This window comes from Triticum aestivum, chromosome 2A (assembly GCF_018294505.1).
Source record: "Triticum aestivum cultivar Chinese Spring chromosome 2A, IWGSC CS RefSeq v2.1, whole genome shotgun sequence".
Classification (NCBI taxonomy): Eukaryota; Viridiplantae; Streptophyta; class Magnoliopsida; order Poales; family Poaceae; genus Triticum; species Triticum aestivum.
The window spans coordinates 699,037,604-699,055,933 of NC_057797.1; the positions used below are offsets into that span (position 1 = coordinate 699,037,604).

Below are 18,330 nucleotides of genomic sequence, written 5' to 3' on the forward strand. Positions count from 1 at the left end.
GTCAAGCCATATGAGGCAGAAACTATCAACATCCAAGCCTGCATTTACACCCAGATACAGTAATGATCCGTTGCTGCCTACTACGTACTAGCTAGTGTTACGAATCGCACTTGGTCGTCGGGCTGCATTGCATGCCAACGCTGTGTTTCATCCATGGTGAACCATTCGAAGTATTTGATTGATATTCCCGTCATTCGAGTCCTACCAATCAAAATGCTATGAAGTATGTTGTCTTTTCACCAGCTCAATCTTTTTATACTTCCTCTGTTCCAAAATATACGTCGTTTTAGCAAGCTGTTTTAGCTTGCTAAAACGACTTATATTATGAAACGGAGGGAGTATGAAGTAAAGCAAGTGCAAAGACATCCGATGAACCGGATGGTACATGCACTTGGGTGAACTGGATGTGTATGTTGCTCTATCAAAGGAGACACGTTTCCAACCACGGCACATTCAACTTAATTCATCATATAGACACTGACGCCACGGGTTAAAAACAGGGCATCATACTCGTACACACGTCAAACTGCCGAAACATAGAGAAATATATCCATTAACACACTGAATTTATTTGCATAGACATGGAACAAATCACGACACAACCACCAGTACCAGTAAATGTCAATGATTTTTGCAAGGTTTCACTGCAACGGTTCCGTTCATGATACAAGGGGACAACTGGCATCCTGAATATGCAGATTCTTCTCAACAACAGGCACGGAAATCAATGGACTAAAGACGCAGATTTATGTTCATAAACACTTAAATAACTGAGCGAGTACACGGATGTAGGCCGCCAAATGCTGGTAACGCCGCCAAGGCAAATGCACCTTGGGACGACTGTGTATGCACATACAGGGAAGCTTCAGAAATTGCGCTTGCACCGAGGCTGCAGATATGGGAGAGCCTGTGTCAGTCGTCTGCGGTATGTTGCTTGCATCCCCTGGGACCAAAATGCTGCGACGTCTTGAGGACAACCTTCCGGCACAGAGCACAGAAGTGTCGTTGGCATGCCCAGCAGTAGAGATGGTTGTTGTTTCCGATCTGCACCAAGTTACCAAAGCAAATAGAGAATCATGAGGAATGGCGGGGTATTGTGCAACATGGTAAGAACAATGATATTACGATCTGAGGTCGTTAAGATCTATGAATTCACACCCGTAAATGAATATCTGTGAATTCACTAGGAGTGTGTGGGGAATGGTTATAGCCTGACATCTGTTGACTGAAGCAAAAAAAAAAGGTAAACTGACCTAAACATCATGCTGATTTAATTACTAGTCATGGCTCAGAAGTTATTTGCAACTGAATCGGAACAAACAGTTAAACAAAGTAATCATGACTAGAGGTGAAAGCACCACCACGGGAGTAAAAATCCTGAATGGCAACTTTTTTAACTGTTTCTTGACGCAAAAGTAACCACAAGTATGTGAAATAGCACATTTTGGTTTCTTGACGCAAAAGGCAGGCAATTGCATCATTCTCATTATTACTAGAGATGCTGGTCCTGAGATACCTTTACAGATAAAGGATTTTGACAGTACCTTTGGAATTGGGTTGCGGCAAGTGGGACATGGGTAACCATATTCTCCTTCGAAGATTTCAGCCTGCGCTTGCGCAACTACTTGGCGTTGTTGCCTTTGATTCATTTGCATTTCCCATCTATCAATTTCCTCCTGATCAAATACCACACAATCACCCCTGGAAGCAACAACATGATTATTTGTCAAGTAACAGCTATGCCAATGAACATAATTAGATATTACTGAAAGAGAACATACTTGAAATGATCGTATCCACTGATTGCAGCATTACACTGGTAGCAGAAGAACCGCCCGCAGTTCCAACAGGTCATCTTATTGCATCCTTCTATCTTAGATATAGCCATCTTGCATCGTGGACACTGTTTTGCATCCTTCAAAATTTCCTTGATGCTGCGTACTTCATCCATAACCTTCTGGATATCTCCCTTAACTTGCCCAGACTTTTGACGTCTCTGTGTGAAATAAAAGTTAGGATGCCAATAAACACATGTGACTCTCCGGGAAGAATACAGTCTCATTGTTACCGAAGTTGGTCAAAATGTAAATTCTCTTCAACATAATCATCCAGTGGATGGATAAATAAAAACACATGTACATCATACTTGCAGACACCTAGCCATGAAGTGCGGTAATAACTGTTTAAAAAGATGGTCAAAACGCATTCAGTCTTATCACGATAAAATATGTTGGCAACTCAGACAATCATACTTATCTATCAAGCCTACAAGTAGAACACCATATAACCTCTTAGATTCGGGACTGATATTTAGATCCATATTGGAAAGCAATCACTTTAGAAACTTTCCATGTGAGTCACTAGTGGATACGATATCCCCAGATCCTCTTAACTGCACCCAAGGCCTATCAGCTTCCAATAGCCACCATACATGCCTTACCATAGTCACTAATCTCCATCCTACCAGGTCTCACCATTGGCCAGAATGTAGTAAATCAGTAATTTCTTGGCATGAACTTGTATCTCGTCCTTTGTTGAAATGGTTATACTAATCTATATTCAGGTCTTATACACTGTCCTAGAATGGAAACCAATGATTTAAGAACAGAAGAGACAGGATTAAAGCCTCAGCTTAGGGTAAAACATCTACTTCATCATGTATTGCTCGAATCAACACCTCGTTGCATGCCAGGATCCAAGAGGTACTGATTCTAGACGCTTCTAGTAAATTACTCCCTCTGTTCCCTAATATAAGACCTTTTATAGCTATTTCAAAATATTGACTATATACATACTAAAATGAGTGAACATGCATACTAAAATGTGCCTAGATACATACGAATCAAGGAAAAGCTAAAAGGTCTTATATTAGGGAACGGAGGGAGTACATGTCAGTATCTATTGAGAAATTGCTGCTAGTGTTAGTAAACATTTTCTATTAGTTCATGCTCAGGGACCGTGGGACATGATTTGCCAACCTTGGCCTACTGAGCCATATTCCGTTCCTAAATGTAATGTGAATTATTTTGTGCACGTTAAACAAGTCATAGGTTAAAAGGTGAATTTGAGACAATAGTACCCCTAACTAATTCGGTAATAAAAAAAACTAATTCAGTCATACATGCCATGATCCATGCATGGCATTCATATCTCCAATAATTCCCGATGGCCATATGGCACGCAACATGGAAAAAATAAATCGGAAAGATACTCCATGTAATTAACTTGCAAAAGCAAGCAGAATTGGCCCTTGCAAAAAAAGGAAGCAGAATTGGAGTAACTACTCCATGTACAACAACAACAACAACAACAACAACAATATGGAATTTTAGTCCAATATGGAATTTTAGTAAAAAGTAAATACTCCTACACCTTATATAATGGAACGAAGGGAGTATTTGCTAAATGTATGCATGTGAGATACAGTCCACCCACCTCCAAAATAATAAGTTTTTCTTCTGGAGATAAACATTCCACCCCAACATGACGGCGCTCTCTACAAAGTGTGCAGAAGCTGAATAAACAACTTGAGCACACAGCTTCATCACCTACATCTTCCAAGCAAGCAGTTTGACATCTCGGACAATAAACTACATCAGCCATGGCGTCAAGAGTTCTCTGAAGAAGCAATCCTTCCCAACGTTCAAACTCGTCTTCCCCCAGCAGCCTTTTCAATATATTGGGAGGAACAACACCTTCACATTTTGTATCAGGACACAGCAGCTTCACTACAGTTCCCTCCTTGACATGCATTTTGCAATATGTTTGCATGCATTTCTGGCAAAAGAAATGGTGGCATGGAAGTTTGATGAAATCGACACCTGATGAGGTAACAGATTAGACTCAGAAATATGGGTGCCCTTAATTCAAATAACACGGACAAACAAAAATGTAAATGGAGAACATCCAAGCTGGAGATGATGCATCACGAAGACCTCAGTATCGTGATTCTAAAGTTTACAATTTTACAAACAAGACAATTTCACACAGAACAAGGACAAATTGTTATCTCAAATGAGAACCTCTAACATGGCATCTAGATAATTATGTTACGGTTACCGTATCTAGTCATTTTCTTGTCAGAAAAAAAGGATAGTTTGGGAACCAAACTGTACTGAGTAGTAATACCTAGCCAAGAGAAGTTCCAAGGCGGCAATATAAAACAATTGTGGCAAGTATAACACATCACAAGACTCCTACAGCACTAGTGCAAACAGTTACTTGAAAATGGAAGAAAGAGTTACCAGGAAGCTCGCTGAAACAAATCATGCAGTCATGGATACCATGCAAAAAGGCTTCATGACGCTTATCATCATTGTATCTAATAATCCTTGGAATTGTCAAATCAGGTGGAGCATCATCTGGACAAGCACGGTTATCCCCACCATCTTCAACACACGTTAGATCACCCTTGCTTAAAACTATCTCATTATCAAACCCTAAGTAAGAAAGGGAAGAGCTTTGGAGCCATTGCACCCACTGATATACTACTTCCATGCCCAGTTGCTCTTCCCAAATCATATCCAGCATGTGACATAATGACGAAAGCATCACTTTGTCCAGCCATTCGGTGGATAGAGTGAAAAAGGGAGGCTGGTGGCTCGGGTATGACGAAGGCAGGAGACATGTCAGCAGGATTGGAGGTAAATGCTCAACTCTAAACTTGTAAACAAGATCATCAGAGGCATCTTCATCATGCGCTCCCTTATAATTTAGTGTTCCAGCACCAAAACTGAGCCTTGCCGATACACCTGTGCCATCTGGGATCTCAATATGCACGTGAACCTGTAATTACAAGTTTACAACGACAGGTGAAACACTTGCCCTTATAGGTAAGAAGAATATAGCCTGAAAATTGGTCGTGAGGGGTGTACCTGGAAAGTCCGCTGGCCTTCCTTTCTATTCAACATGACAACAGTGTCGCCAAAAATTGCTTCCAGGGCACATATCTGAGCATTGGATTTAGATTCGATCAGACTTAACGAAGTGATAACCGCACGTCCAATTAGAAACTAAGATAACGACAAAATAAGAGTTAACGGCATCCGAGGACTGCCTCTCAATGGTACGATTGGACAATTAATACACCTAGGCAATTGAATGTGCACGACACGGTTTAAATTTCACCGGTTCATTTCCAATGAATGGCGCGAACCCACCCAATCATAGAAATTTAGCAACGAGATTGACGACAAATGCAGGCATGACTGTTAAACTGCAGGGCTCTCAGTGTGTGTGCACCACATGATCCTTTGGCAGCCACTCCACATAGAGATGGCAAACAATTCCAGCCCTCTGTTGGACTTCAAGAATCAGCAGGTAAAGCAGCAGGAAAAAAGAATCGTGAAGCTCACTAGGGTGTCATGTCTATGATAGAAGCTACTCATTGCATTTATTTATTTGTAAGGCAATGAAGCTGATCAGTCATGCTTCGCCATATACTGAATAGCTAAGACAATTCACGAATCAGAGAGGGAGAGATTAAGCCGTCACCTCGTCGTCCTGCCTCTGATCGTTGGCACGCACCTCCTCCTCAGTCAACTCCACCTCCTCCCGACCAATCCCCACCAGCTCCCGCAGCCTCCTCAGGGCCCCTTCCTCCCGGCCCCCACCCGCCGCGGCGCTCCCAGACCCAGACGACGAGGCCTCCACCGGCGGCTGAGACGGCGGTGCCGGCGCGGGGACCTCGGGCTGGGGAGGAGACGGCGGCGTCTCCACCGGAGGATCCTCCTCGGCGGCCGCGGAGACGTCGAGGCGCTCCAGGGCCTCTGCGGCGGCGGCGGCCGCCGAGGCGTCGTAGGGGTACTCGTGGGCGGGGTTAGGGTATGGGGCGGCGGCGGACTTCCCGTGGGGCCTCTGCGCCGGGCCGCGGCTGCCGCCCTTGGGCTTCCACGACTTGCGAGGAGGCATCGCCGCCGAACCCCTTGGCGGCGGCGGCGGCGGGTAGGTTGCGCAGGGCCGGGGGTAGAAGAGAGAGAGGGGTCCGGTAGACTGCGTTTGGCGGCGGCGCGGCCCGGAATTTGACGGCGGGGAGTGAGGCGGTGTGGGGGCGCCGGCCGCGGGCCGGCACGAATCTCGGGGCGCGCGATTACAACTCTCTTCCGGCTCGACGCGCAGCTGGACCAGTTCTGGTTTCTGGAGCTGGGCTGGACCGCTGGAGAAGGGGGGTTTTGTGGAAGGCGTATTTCGCTCGAAGAAAAAAGTGGAAGGCGTACTTGCACTTCTCTCTCTCTTTGTTTTTAACGGGCAGCAGTGACTGTTCGACGCAAAACGTGGGTCAACGGTAAGCGGACGCATCCACGTCTGCTACGACGGATCCTCCGCAGCTGACAGGCTTGCTGCAGTTTTTCTTTTCCGGGATGCTGCAGTGGTTTGACCGCAAGCCGTTGACTATTCAAAGCAGATGTTTTGTGATTTTAGTTTGATTGTTTTGCATGAACCAATCTAAGCCGTTGACTATTCAAATGTGATTTTAGTTTGATTGTTTTTCATGAACCAATATATGGTTATATTATTAGAGAGACGGTGGTATTCCTAATTCATCAGAATTCAATTTCTGCATTGTTGTTGAATTTATTTTAAGATTTCCGGCGATGCACTTTCAGCGCTTGCATTTTTACTATATTATAAAAAAAAGTTTGATTGCTTTTTTTTTTTGTGAGATGATTTTAGTTTGATTGTTAATATAGGAGTGTGATTTTCTTGTGCTTTGCTAGTAAATTTTGGCTCGCTGCTGCATAGCTGACTACGACACTTCTCAATTCACATAAATTGTTTGTTTTTTTCAAATGGCCTGAAACAACTTTGTGTACTGCAAAAAAGAGTAAATTAAAAATAAGACACCATGAGCCCAATTTAGTCGACGCTGCGGTCCGACCACATGGCATGTATGATAAGCAACTTTTGAATGAAAACCAAGTTATGATTTAGATCGATATCTCTACTTTAGAAAAGTACTCCCTCCGTTCCAAAATAGATGACTCAATTTTGTACTAAAGGTAGTACAAAGTTGAGTCATCTATTTTGGAACGGAGGGAGTACATAATTCAAAGTAAAAAAGGTGACTGTTTCGGGGACAGTGATTATAGAGGCGGACCTATGTTGATGGGTGTGGGGGCATCTGCCCCCCCATTTGATTTTTTTCGTTCGCTTAGAGCATCTCTAGCAGACCTCTTAAAACTACAAATTGTAAAACTAAGATAAAAATTAAAAAAAAGGCATGTTAAGGGTCCATTTTAGCTACGACCGAACAGATACTGTAAAGCTCGGATAAGAGCTTCTTCCTCCAGCCCAGCCGGCGCCATCCCTTCCCTTAGCCGGTCGTGCCGCGCCCCGTTGCCACGTCGGCCGCACCCCGCCGGCTGTGCCCTGCTCTGTTGCCGGTCGCACCGTGAGGATTCTGGTGGCTAGGACGAGGTCACGGGAAGCCACGACGAGGTCAAGCTCGTCCAATTTGAACCGGCGGCGATCGATTTCGGGGTCCAACGACCTTTTTAGGTGTGCAGTGACGAATTCCGGCAAGTTTCGGGCGGGTTCTGACAAATTACACGGTTACGTGTTTGCTCCGACAAGGTTTGACCGGTATACGGGCCCCCCTCGATTCGACCTTCCAACCTTCAAAAATAAGGCTCTTGGCTGTGAATTTTCGGTGTCCTTTAAAAAATTTACGGGTTGTATCACGTTTACTTTTTCTATTCTTGACACTTTTTTTTGACCAAAACCTTAAAACGCAAAGAGTAAAGAGTTTGATCATTTTTAAGGGGTGTGCTAGAGATACTCTTATACCTGATCGGGGTATACAAGCTGTATGCCCCCACTTGTTAGCGTACGTTGCGCCCACTAAGACCTAGCTTCATTTGTTTTTTTAAAGCCCGTATAGTCTAACTGGCAGTCCACAAAAATAAAGACTTGATGGCCTGTGTACGTTTGCAACTTTGCATTAGGCCCTTTTTAAAAAAAGCGCGCGCGCGCGCGCACACACACACACAAAGGTTCATCCAGATTGAAGGAGCCAAACACCCTTCTGGTTACACAACATGATACAAGGATAATCATGATTCAGGAGTGAAGATACAAGATGGCCCATCTTATTGTTGCACAAATTTGATGGTGTATTATTCTGATATGTTTCTAAACGAGTTACATAATTCGTCAATCATTGTATCGTTGGATGAAGAAAGAAGGTACATTGCCCTCTTCAATGTTAGGTTATGTCTCCTTCTAGGGCCGGAGGGAGTAAATATTTCTGCCATCTCTTTTTCTTTTTTTTTTTTGATATGGAACACCTTGCATTCCATTAACATGTGGTCGCGACAAGATCGCCGGCCACTGCACGGGTTACGTGAAATACCCAAAACCCAAGTGGATCCCTGTTTATTCTAGATTTTTTTTGTTCTATGTTTACTTGGAAAGCAATTTTCATTACATGTTGAGAGCATCTCAAGAGGTTCCAAAGGAAAAAAACCAATAGATGGTTATCAGGGTTCTCCCAATAATACCCTTGGGGTTTGCAGGTGTGGTGCTTTATCAGAACCCCAAATAATCTCTTTTTCAATACTTAATCTAATCTAGATGTCTCAATTGTCAATGTGATGCCCCTCTCTCTGGAGGTGGCATGGAGGACTCCGACGGCGGTGGGCAGTGGACGGTGGCGACGTGTGGAGGTGACGGGCGTGGTGGGTATTTGCGGCAGCGACGGCGGAGCGCCAGACTCCATCGGCAGTGCACTGACGCGACATTTATTGGGAGAAGTATTGAGAGAGGGGTAAATTTTCTAATATGCTAGGGAGAGTTGGGTTGTTTTATCGAGAACTCTATATTTTTTTCTCGGAAAGGGGGTCTGCTCGAGCAGTCTTTTTCAACCGAACTTCTCAATATCAGAAATTTATTGGGGAAGCAAAGTCTATTGAAGACACTCTTAGGGCTTGTTTTGTACATTTGTTTTCTCCCCGGTTGTTTGATTTTGTATCGTATTTTGTAGACCTACTTTAACTTCACATATGCCAAGTTAGAAAATCCTTTTTGAAGGGAAGTATTGTTAGTTTCACAAGACAAGGGGCCTGTTGTGCATCATTGTCATTGTGTTGTGGCATCGCGTTTTTGCTGAGACACATTTCTGGTTCTTTTCTGCAACTCTTTTTGTGTGACCTGGTGGAAATAGCAATGGTGTTTTACTATTTTCGCATGCCAAAGCAACCGTGTGTATGCAAAGTTGCAGAGACGGTGCCGTCTGCGTGACAACCCCGGTGCTTGTTGTCTCCAGTGGGAGCACGACAAAAAGGAACGTCTATAGGCCAGCGCAACTCAGGGGAGGAAGGGGGCTCCTATATCTCACTTGACTCGAGATGGAAGGTAGCATTGCCTCAAGCGAGCATACGATGGGCCGGTCGATGTACGGTGAGGTTTGTTCTTTTGTTCTTCTCCTTTTTACTTTTGTTTACATTTCGTATTAAATATATTGTATATTTCAAAAATTAATTTACTCAAACATTTATCATGCATTTAAAAAATGTCAAGGGAGCGTATAAAAAATGTTTGCACAACTTTTAAAAATTTGATAGTCAAAAAGAATGTATATGACATTTTAACAAAATGTTCACTCGTCTCAAATTTTTCAAAAATGTTATTCAATGTAGAAATATGTTCGGGTAGTTTAACAAAAATGTTTCATACCATTCAAAAAATATGTACATGATATTTTTTAAAAATTGTCCACAATTTTTTTAAAATATGTTTGTGATATTTTTGAAAAAAAATTAGACAATGAAAAAATGTCCCTGCTATTTTTTAAATTGTTTTCATTTGTATTTAAATATATTTTTAACATGTATGTGAAAAATATGTTCTTAACATGTATTTGAAAATGTACATAATCTATTTTCAAAAATGTTTAATTTGTATCAAAAAAGTTCCACAAGTCTATGCAAAATGTACAATGTGGATTGAAAAAATTGGACATGTGATGAAAAATAAATAGAAAAAGTGACAAATAAATTAAATAAAAACCACAGAAGACCAATGCAGAAACGCTAGAAAACCGATGAAATGAACTGAAAACCAAATAAAAAAAGAAAGGAAAACCATGGGAAAAATGGACAGGGAAAAAACAAAAAAACTGCAGAAAACCAATAGAAAAACACACTAGAAAAAAAAATCGCGTAAAAGGTTTGAACTGGTCCGACCCACTAATGGAACTCCTGAGGCGACGTTACCTTCCAGGTCGCAATAAGCGACGTATAGGTTTTTATTTTTTTTATTTTTTTAGGGGAAGGCACGTATAGGGGGAGCTCCTATCTGCCGCAGAATGGCGGGGTTTCACGCGGGCAGTCCTCCGCCTGGCCGGCCCATCTACGTGCCGCTTCTTGTTTTCTGTCGCCCGACAGAAAAACATCCAACGGAGGCAGAATTCGATCCTCTGAGACCTCGCACTACGCAGGCTACAAACCACAAGCGGATAACCAATACACCAGACATCATCTAACAGAAATATAGGCGCAAAATGCAATAAGAACACATAGCACTCGTTGAGACTTGGAAAACATTTGTAAAACTTTTTTTTAAAAAATTGCGAACAGTTTTGAAATGCCAACTTTTTTGATATTCCAAAGTCTTCTTTTGAAAAGTGAATCATTTTTGTAAATCCATTTTTTCTAAAAACAGAACGAAAAATGCGAACTTTTTTGAAATTACCGAATATTTCCTGAGATTCTGAATAGTTTGTAATTTTGGAACACAAATTTGAAACAAGAACATTTTCTAAATTCAGAACAAAAAGTTAAAAATGTGAACAATTTTTTAAAAATGCAAACAAAATACGTATTGGTATGCTTTTTTGGAAATGTAAACAAAATTTGAAACATTGGAACATTTTTTGAAATTGCGAACAAAATGTTGAAACCGTGTGCTTATTTGAAGCATAAACATTTTTATGAAAAAATGTGAACAAATTTTGAAAACACGAACATTTTTTTAGTAAAATGCAAACATTTTTTTAAATACCCCAAACATATTGTGAATTTGTGAACAAACTTTAAAAACACGAACAAACTTCGAAAACAAGAAGAATTATTGAAATTCCCGAAAATTTTCTTAATTTGTGAACAAAATTTAAAAATATGAACATTTTTTGAATTTGTGAACACAATTTTAAAATGGGAACAGTTTTTGACATTCTTGAAGAAAATTCTAAAATGAAAATATTTTGTCAAATGTTGGACAAATTTAGCAAATTATAAAAAAATCGAAATTTGGAACATTTTTTGACAATAAGGGAACAACTTTTGAAATTCTAAACTTTTTTGAATGTTGAACATTTTTTCTATTTCCGGTCAAAAACTGAAAATAGGAACATTTTGTGAAATTTGGAACAAAATTTGGAAAATATGATTTTTTAAATAATTTCTGAACATATTTTGAAAAATGAAAAACTGAAAAAAGTAAAATAAGAAAGTTAAAAAAAGAAAAGAAAAATAGAAACATAAAAATAAGCAAAAAAAAGAACAAACAAAATGAAAAAAAAACAAAAAAGCCGGGAAAGCCCGAAAGGAAACAGCGCAGGAAAAAACCCGGTTCAGGGAAGGTTCCCAAAACCGTTGGCCGCACATCAAGTGGGCCGGCCCATGTCTGCTCGCTCGCATACTTGCGAAATCCCGACAATTCGCCGCAGAGAGCGGCCGATAGGGTTTTCCACGTATAGGTTTGGCGGAGGGGAGGGATCTGGGCCAGGACCAGGCGGTTAGTTCAATATATTAGAGACACGAGGCCGTTACAACTGGAGGCCCAAGCCCAAGTAATCGTCACGCTGCTCATCGGCATTCTTCGGCCAATTCGCTCGACCCCGACCAAAACCCTAGCCGCCGGGGCCGGCCAGCTCCGTCGCGGCGTCGGCGGATCTCGTTTCGACGAGGCGAGGCAACTGGATGGGATTCTTGATTCATCTGAGGCCATACCGAGTGATGCTTCCACCTAATCTCGCCGATATGATATGTCAAAAATGTCGTTGGAATGGTAGGTAGGTTCATGTATTGAAGTTCTATATTGATGTACTTTCTCTATTACCTGTCAGTGTTCCGTTTATTACTTCTGAATCAGTTCATGTTGTCTGTGTATTGGGCATGGGTCATCCCTAAATTAAGGACAAGGTTCTATAAATCTGCTGCTATAATTTGGTGCTTTAAGATTTTAGCATTGCCCCAAATTCTTTTTACAACTTTTGGAAGCTAATTTCTTCAAAATTAATCTCTGCTCTGAATATTAATTCCAGCTGAATATGGATGTTTTTTGATGGCCCACTTCATGTATGCCTTAAATAAAAATATCCGCAAAGGGGAAGACAACAGAGATGGAAGATACACAACCATGCCTGCATTTCTTTATGCGTAACCACTACCATCTCTTGCATTTCATCTGCATGGTAGTCTTCGACCCTTATTTTGAGGCTTTGGTTTGTTGAATTATCATTAGTAGCATATCGAGATATGTATACTGGTAGAGTTTGTGCTAACACTGCCAAATTGCACTTTGAGAAAACCACAGTGCTTCCTTGATGTTTGAACAATTAACTCTGCTTTTCCCCTGCCATCTTATAATTAGCAAAGCACATAGTCGCTTTTCAAGTACAGACCTCAACTCCACATAGTTTTATGCAGCCCATACTGATTTTAATATGCTTCTCGGTCTTGCAGGTTCTTTTATGCATTGAGTGCATCAACTTGAATCCAATTTGAGCTTGAAGGAAGCTGATACTTGGCCTGCCAAGGTATGTCCGTAAAAATACTACTCCTATGTCATATTTCTATGTGTTAATTAGATAAATGCCACTCCGATTATGGCGATTCATAAAAATGCCACTGCAATTTCCAAACTTTGAAAAATGCCACTGCAACTATTTTATTACTCCAAAGGGTAAAAACACCCAAACTTCAATTCCTCCAATGTACTCCAAAATTCAGCCTCAAGATGCCTGTGACCTGAGAAGGCCACAACTGAGTTGTGCAAGCACTCCACTACACCAAAGGACTTTGTCATTCACTGCCGTGTTGGCTGTTTCTACAGTGTCGATGGACACAATGAGCCTGGAAAGGTAAATCTACAGAATGGCTCAGACTTCCACCAACCATCTGCATGCAGAGATGCAGAAACAGTGTGGTCTGCGTGGAGACCATTGTTGTGCTGCAGTAGGTTAAAGCGTTAAATATTTAAGTGTTGCCAAGGTCTAGATGGATAAGTGTTCTGAATAGTTTGTTGTATGGCATACATTGATAATACAAAAGCTGGCTTGAAGCTGGTGAAACTGCTACTCAATGAGGCGTTTTGTGTTGGAGGCGATGGGTATTATGCCTTCCAAGGATGCTGTGTTGGCTGAGTATTTGTTTTCTACTGCTGGGTGTCTTGTTTACCAATTGGGGAGCTCCCATGAGGTGTTCCTTTTATACAAGATATAGAATGACTGAGCACCAAAACAAAGTTTTTTGTATCTTCTCTTGCCACTTTCTAGTTCCTGAATTTTACTGCCTTTAATTTCTTGCATCACTATTGTTTCTCTACATTTAGCTTAGCATCTCAAGTATTGCATTTCTTTGAAGTGTTTTATCCTTTAAATAATTGAACACTTTAAAATGTTTTATACCGAGAATAGCACGGTGGTAAGACCTCCACGAGTAGGACTAAGGGCTTGAACCTTGGTTCTCACAAAAGAAGGCCGCTTGCTGAGTTTGTTCCATGTGCGTATTAGGTGGAGCCATTGCTCTTGACGCAAAAAGCAATGCATCCAGGTTTCTTCCCCCAAAATTTTGTTTAGTGTTTTATACTACGAACATTGGATCAAGCCATTTTAGAACAAATAAATATGTAATACTCACTGCAAGCTTGTGTATGTGATATATTCTGGATGTGAATATTGTGATGTAAATGATTGGCCTAGGCTCAATATTTTCTGCTGAAGGTAGATCGCAAAGTTCCATTCAGATGGAAATTTTGGTACTCTGGGCTTCTGGCAATGGGTAGCCTGGGCTTTTGTTTTATCATCTAGCCATTCTTTTTCCAAAAACTTAAAATCAACCCTTTTAGCACTGCACTCATTTGACGCATCATTATTGCATCCCCAAAATTGTATCCTTTTGAGAACCATCGAAATCATATACTTGGCTATGCATGACGGCAAATGGCAACAATATCGTATAATTATCCAAGAAATATAAAAAGTAATACAGTGAATAACAAGATATAAAGAAAATTGCTCTGAACTTGTTTTACACTTGGGGGTGGGGGTTGCTTTGTTCTTATGCTGTTTCTTCACAAGCTTGTTCAGCGCTTTTCTGTGTCTTGATATACTCTGTGATTGCCTCAGCCAGGCAAGCTAGTGCACTGGTACTGACAAAGGATGTGTTGCCTGTCTTCTCGTCATCAACTTCATATTCGATGGTTGACCTTATTGTAGATGTTTTATCGGTTTGCCCTATAATCTCAATTCTCATCAAATATTTCTGAAATCCATAATCTAGAAGGCCTCCTTCTACTATTATGGCCTCCTTGACATAGTTTTCATGGTCAATCTTGATGAACTTTTCCTTTTGATATTCTAATGGAGCAACCCCTAGCAACACGGACCACGGAAATTGAAATTACTGAAGCTGATGCATATATTACGAAGCCAAAAAAAAGGCATAACTGAAGTGCATGTGTTCAGGTTCTAACCATGAGAAAAGGTGAGATGCAAAACTGTCCCAACACCGCCATCTCCTTCAACAAGCTCGGCCTTTTTGAAGATATCGGGAAGCAATTGAGGAACAACCTGGCTAATACGGAGACCTCGATACATCTCCCATACCTCCGCCGCGGGGAGGCCTGTCTCGAAGTCATGGCAAAGGCTACCTTTCATTGCTTCTATGAGCTCTGGGTGGAATGCCAAAGATTGCACGGTGAGTTCTAGCTTCTCGGTACACAGATTTATAGGTCATTACATTCTTAGAATATGTGGCTGACAGATTGAGGTGACACCCCCAGAACATGACAAGTCTGAATAGACAATGCGCTGTTTATATGATATAGTTAAAAATAAGGTGCCAGGTCTGCTTTCGCAAAAAAAAAAGGTGCCAGGCCTGCCAGGTTGCCATCAATCTGAGTTACATCTTATCTGTATTTGGCTTGACTGGTCATAATAACAACAAAATGCCTATGCACGAGTATCTTTTTCGAGGAAAGGCAGCTGCACTGCTTTAATTGTCTATATGATGTGTCACCATCAATCTAAGTTATATCTTGTCCTCGTTTGGCTTAACTGGCCTTAAGAACAAAATGCCTATGAATGTCAATGAGACTCGTTTCCTAGTATGTGATGATACATCATGAAATTTAAGGTAAATTTTATCATCAAAAAGAGTTACCCTAGCTTCATTAACGATAGGAAGTTAAGGTACATGGACCGCACAATATCTGTGTATCACTATGGGTGGCGTTCATATGCTCAAACATACTATCCTATTATGTTTCATCATTAGTCTGATCTGGCTCTCAAATTCGCACATAATATTTGTGCAAGGAAAATAACATGGAATCAGACTTTTATCTGTCAGTATAGACACATTTTGCGTTGAGTTATTGCAAGAATTAATTGCTCTGAGCAATCTTCTGCTACTTGATGTATCCTGCAATTTTCTCAGCAGTTGCAGCCATAGGTGCGGCACTAACCATACCTTCAAGCTCAGGGTTCCCTTCATCAATCTCATACTCAATAGTCGATCTTATTACTCAAGAACTGGGTCCTTTCCCAATGAATTCAAACCTGACCATGTAATAGAGGAACCCGAGCTTCAGAATGTCTCCGTTGATCATTTCTGCTTCCTTGATGTAGTTTTCATTGTCGACCTTGCTGAATTTCTCCAGGCCAGGAATCCCTAGCAAGCAGCAAGCAGTTACTTCGCCAATATACTCATTCGCAGCATCGCTCTGGTCTCTGGCCAGTCATGTTTGCAGATTGTGGTGTTCAACTTTGGCGGACTAGAAATGACACCGTTTTCAACAGAATACAGACTCCCACTGTGGTGATCAAAGTCAGGATTGTGACAACCTTAGGCTGTGGAACTGCCCTTCAAGGAAGGATTCAGAAAAGACCACGCTTCTTGCCTGGGTCAACAAATTTACAGTCGAATAGGGCATATTTTCCAGTTTTCAATTCAGCCTTCGGCCAGTTCTTTTGTGGTTTCTATTCTGTTCTCGTTCGTTTGGTTCTTCATTCCATCTTTTGGCTGTTCCCAGACCCCCAGTCTGTGCCCCTCTTTGTGCTTCCCGCCCCCTGTGGCTTTTCTGAATATAAGGTAGGGAGCTCTACCTTCTCTAAAAAAATATTTTAAGTATTTTATACTGAAATATCTTTTTTTAAATAAATGCATAGAGTTAAGTCAGTTTAGAAACAAAAAAGATGCAATACTTCATGCAAACTTGTATGTGCCCCTTGTATGTGAGATCATATTTTGGAATTTGGATGTGAATATGTGATGTACATAATTAGATTAGGCCCAAGAATTCCTGCTGAAGGTTGATCGTGAAATTCATTCAGACAGGAACTTTGGCAACCTGGGCTTCTTGCAAAAGGATATAGCCTGGGATTTTGTTTTATCAGCTATGTATTTTCCCAAGAGTATGAAATTGACCCTTTTTACCATCACATCATCTTCACCCTTAAGCGAATCATTGACGACCTCATACTCTGGACGCACCGGATCAAGAAGCCGGCGCACAAACAGGCCACCTCCTTATGGCATTCCTATTTCTTATCACGATTACACGTGCTTATGTAATTCACCTTTGTAATCAGGCAAACGTTGGGTTACAAAATTGAGAAATATAATCAGGTGGAGCCCCCCCCCCCCCCCCCCCCCCCCCTCTCCCCCGCATCACACCCATTTGATGCTTGATGCACCATTATTGTGTCCCCAAAGTTGCATCCTGTTGAGAACCATCGAAATCATCGACTACACATGACTGTAAATCGCAACCGCCCAAGATCATATAACCATCCAATATATATACAGTGAATAACAAGTCCAAGATCTACAAACAGCAATACAGCGAATAACAAGCTATAAAGGAAGTTGCTCTGAACTTATTTTACATTGTGGGAAATGCTTTGTTCTTACAACGTTTCTTCACGAGCTTGCTCAACGTTTTTTCTGTGCCTTGATATACTTTGTGATGGCCTCAGCAATATGAGCTACACCACTGGTACTGACGAAGGAAGCGTTATCTGTCTTGTCGTCATCAATTTCATATTCAATGGTTGATCTTATTGTGGATGTCTCATCTGTTTGCCCTATAATCTCATATCGTACCAAACATTTCTGAAATCCATGATCTAGAACGCCTCCTTCTACTACTAGTGCCTCTTTGACATAGTTTTCATTGTCAATCTTGATGAACTTTTCTTTTTGATATTCGAATCCAGGAATTCCTAGCAACATCAATCACCAAAATGAAATTACCTGAAGCTGATGCATATATTGTGAAAGCCAAGAAAAGGCATAACTGAAGTGTTTGTGTTCAGGTGCTAACCAGGAGAGTAGGTGAGATGCAAAACTGTTCCGACGCCGCCATCTCCATCAACAAGCTCGACCTTTTTGAGCATATCGGGAAGCAATTCAGGGGCCAACTGGCCAATACGGAGGCCTCCATAGATCTCCCATACATCGGCTGCGGGGAGGCCTGTCTCGAACTCATGGCAGAGGCTCCCTTTCATTGGCTGTGTGTCTTGCCAAAGATTGCACAGCGAGTTCTAGCCTCTCGCTACATGGATTTTTTTTCTGTGTAGAACACAAGTCATCGCAGTTGTTGGAATATGTGGCTGACAGGCTGAGATGTCACCGCCAGAACATTACAGTGTGAATAGACAATCTATGTTAAAAGAAACCTGGTGTTTATATGATATAGTCAACCGGAAGGTTTGCTTGTCTACTTGTTTCCCTATTCACGATGTCTCAAGAAAACACTAAGTTGTGTGATTTTATTAATACTAATAATAATGGTTTCATTAGTACTCTGATTGCTCCTCCCGCCACTAGTTCGGAGTCGTGTGATATTATTGCCGCTTTGCTAAATCTTGTTATGAAAGAACAATTTTTTGGTAGTCCTAATAAAGATGTTGCATGCCATCTTAACACTTTCGTTAAATTGTGTGACACACAAAAGAAAAAAGATATTGATAATGATATTGTCAAATTGAAATTATTTCCATTCTCATTACGAGACCGTGCTAAAACTTGATTTTCATCTTTACCACGTAATAGCATTGATTCTTGGGATAAGTGTGAAAATGCTTTTATTGCCAAGTATTTTTCT

The 18,330-nt window shown here is 41.3% G+C and overlaps 3 protein-coding genes and 1 long non-coding RNA gene across 5 annotated transcripts; 1 reads left to right on the forward strand and 3 right to left on the reverse strand.

Annotated features, from left to right (window-relative positions):
* Positions 1-527: 527 nt before the first annotated feature.
* On the reverse strand, positions 528-6,127 carry LOC123190346 (E3 ubiquitin-protein ligase RNF14). The gene is made up of 7 exons (XM_044602971.1): positions 5,494-6,127; positions 4,875-4,949; positions 4,245-4,785; positions 3,436-3,821; positions 1,782-1,996; positions 1,545-1,701; positions 528-1,044 (listed from the first exon to the last, which is right to left on the reverse strand). Exons 1-7 carry the CDS (start codon positions 5,908-5,910, stop codon positions 913-915), a joined length of 1,923 nt encoding a protein of 640 aa, XP_044458906.1. The 5' UTR covers positions 5,911-6,127; the 3' UTR covers positions 528-912.
* Positions 6,128-11,789: 5,662 nt separating this feature from the next.
* LOC123190350 (uncharacterized) lies at positions 11,790-17,768 on the forward strand. 2 transcript variants are annotated; one of them, XR_006496285.1, is made up of 4 exons: positions 11,790-12,010; positions 12,684-12,757; positions 14,687-14,918; positions 17,540-17,768. It is a non-coding gene; the product is annotated as an uncharacterized lncRNA (long non-coding RNA). The 2 variants fall into 2 exon arrangements; XR_006496284.1 differs by having other exon boundaries at positions 11,790-12,006.
* Positions 14,153-14,967, reverse strand: LOC123190347 (norbelladine synthase). The gene is made up of 2 exons (XM_044602972.1): positions 14,695-14,967; positions 14,153-14,593 (listed from the first exon to the last, which is right to left on the reverse strand). The coding sequence occupies exons 1-2, from the start codon at positions 14,876-14,878 to the stop codon at positions 14,280-14,282; spliced, it is 498 nt and encodes a 165-aa protein (XP_044458907.1). The 5' UTR covers positions 14,879-14,967; the 3' UTR covers positions 14,153-14,279.
* LOC123190348 (norbelladine synthase) lies at positions 17,001-17,811 on the reverse strand. Its single transcript, XM_044602973.1, has 2 exons — positions 17,548-17,811; positions 17,001-17,446 (listed from the first exon to the last, which is right to left on the reverse strand). Exons 1-2 carry the CDS (start codon positions 17,729-17,731, stop codon positions 17,157-17,159), a joined length of 474 nt encoding a protein of 157 aa, XP_044458908.1. The 5' UTR covers positions 17,732-17,811; the 3' UTR covers positions 17,001-17,156.
* Between the last annotated feature and the right edge of the window lie 519 nt (positions 17,812-18,330).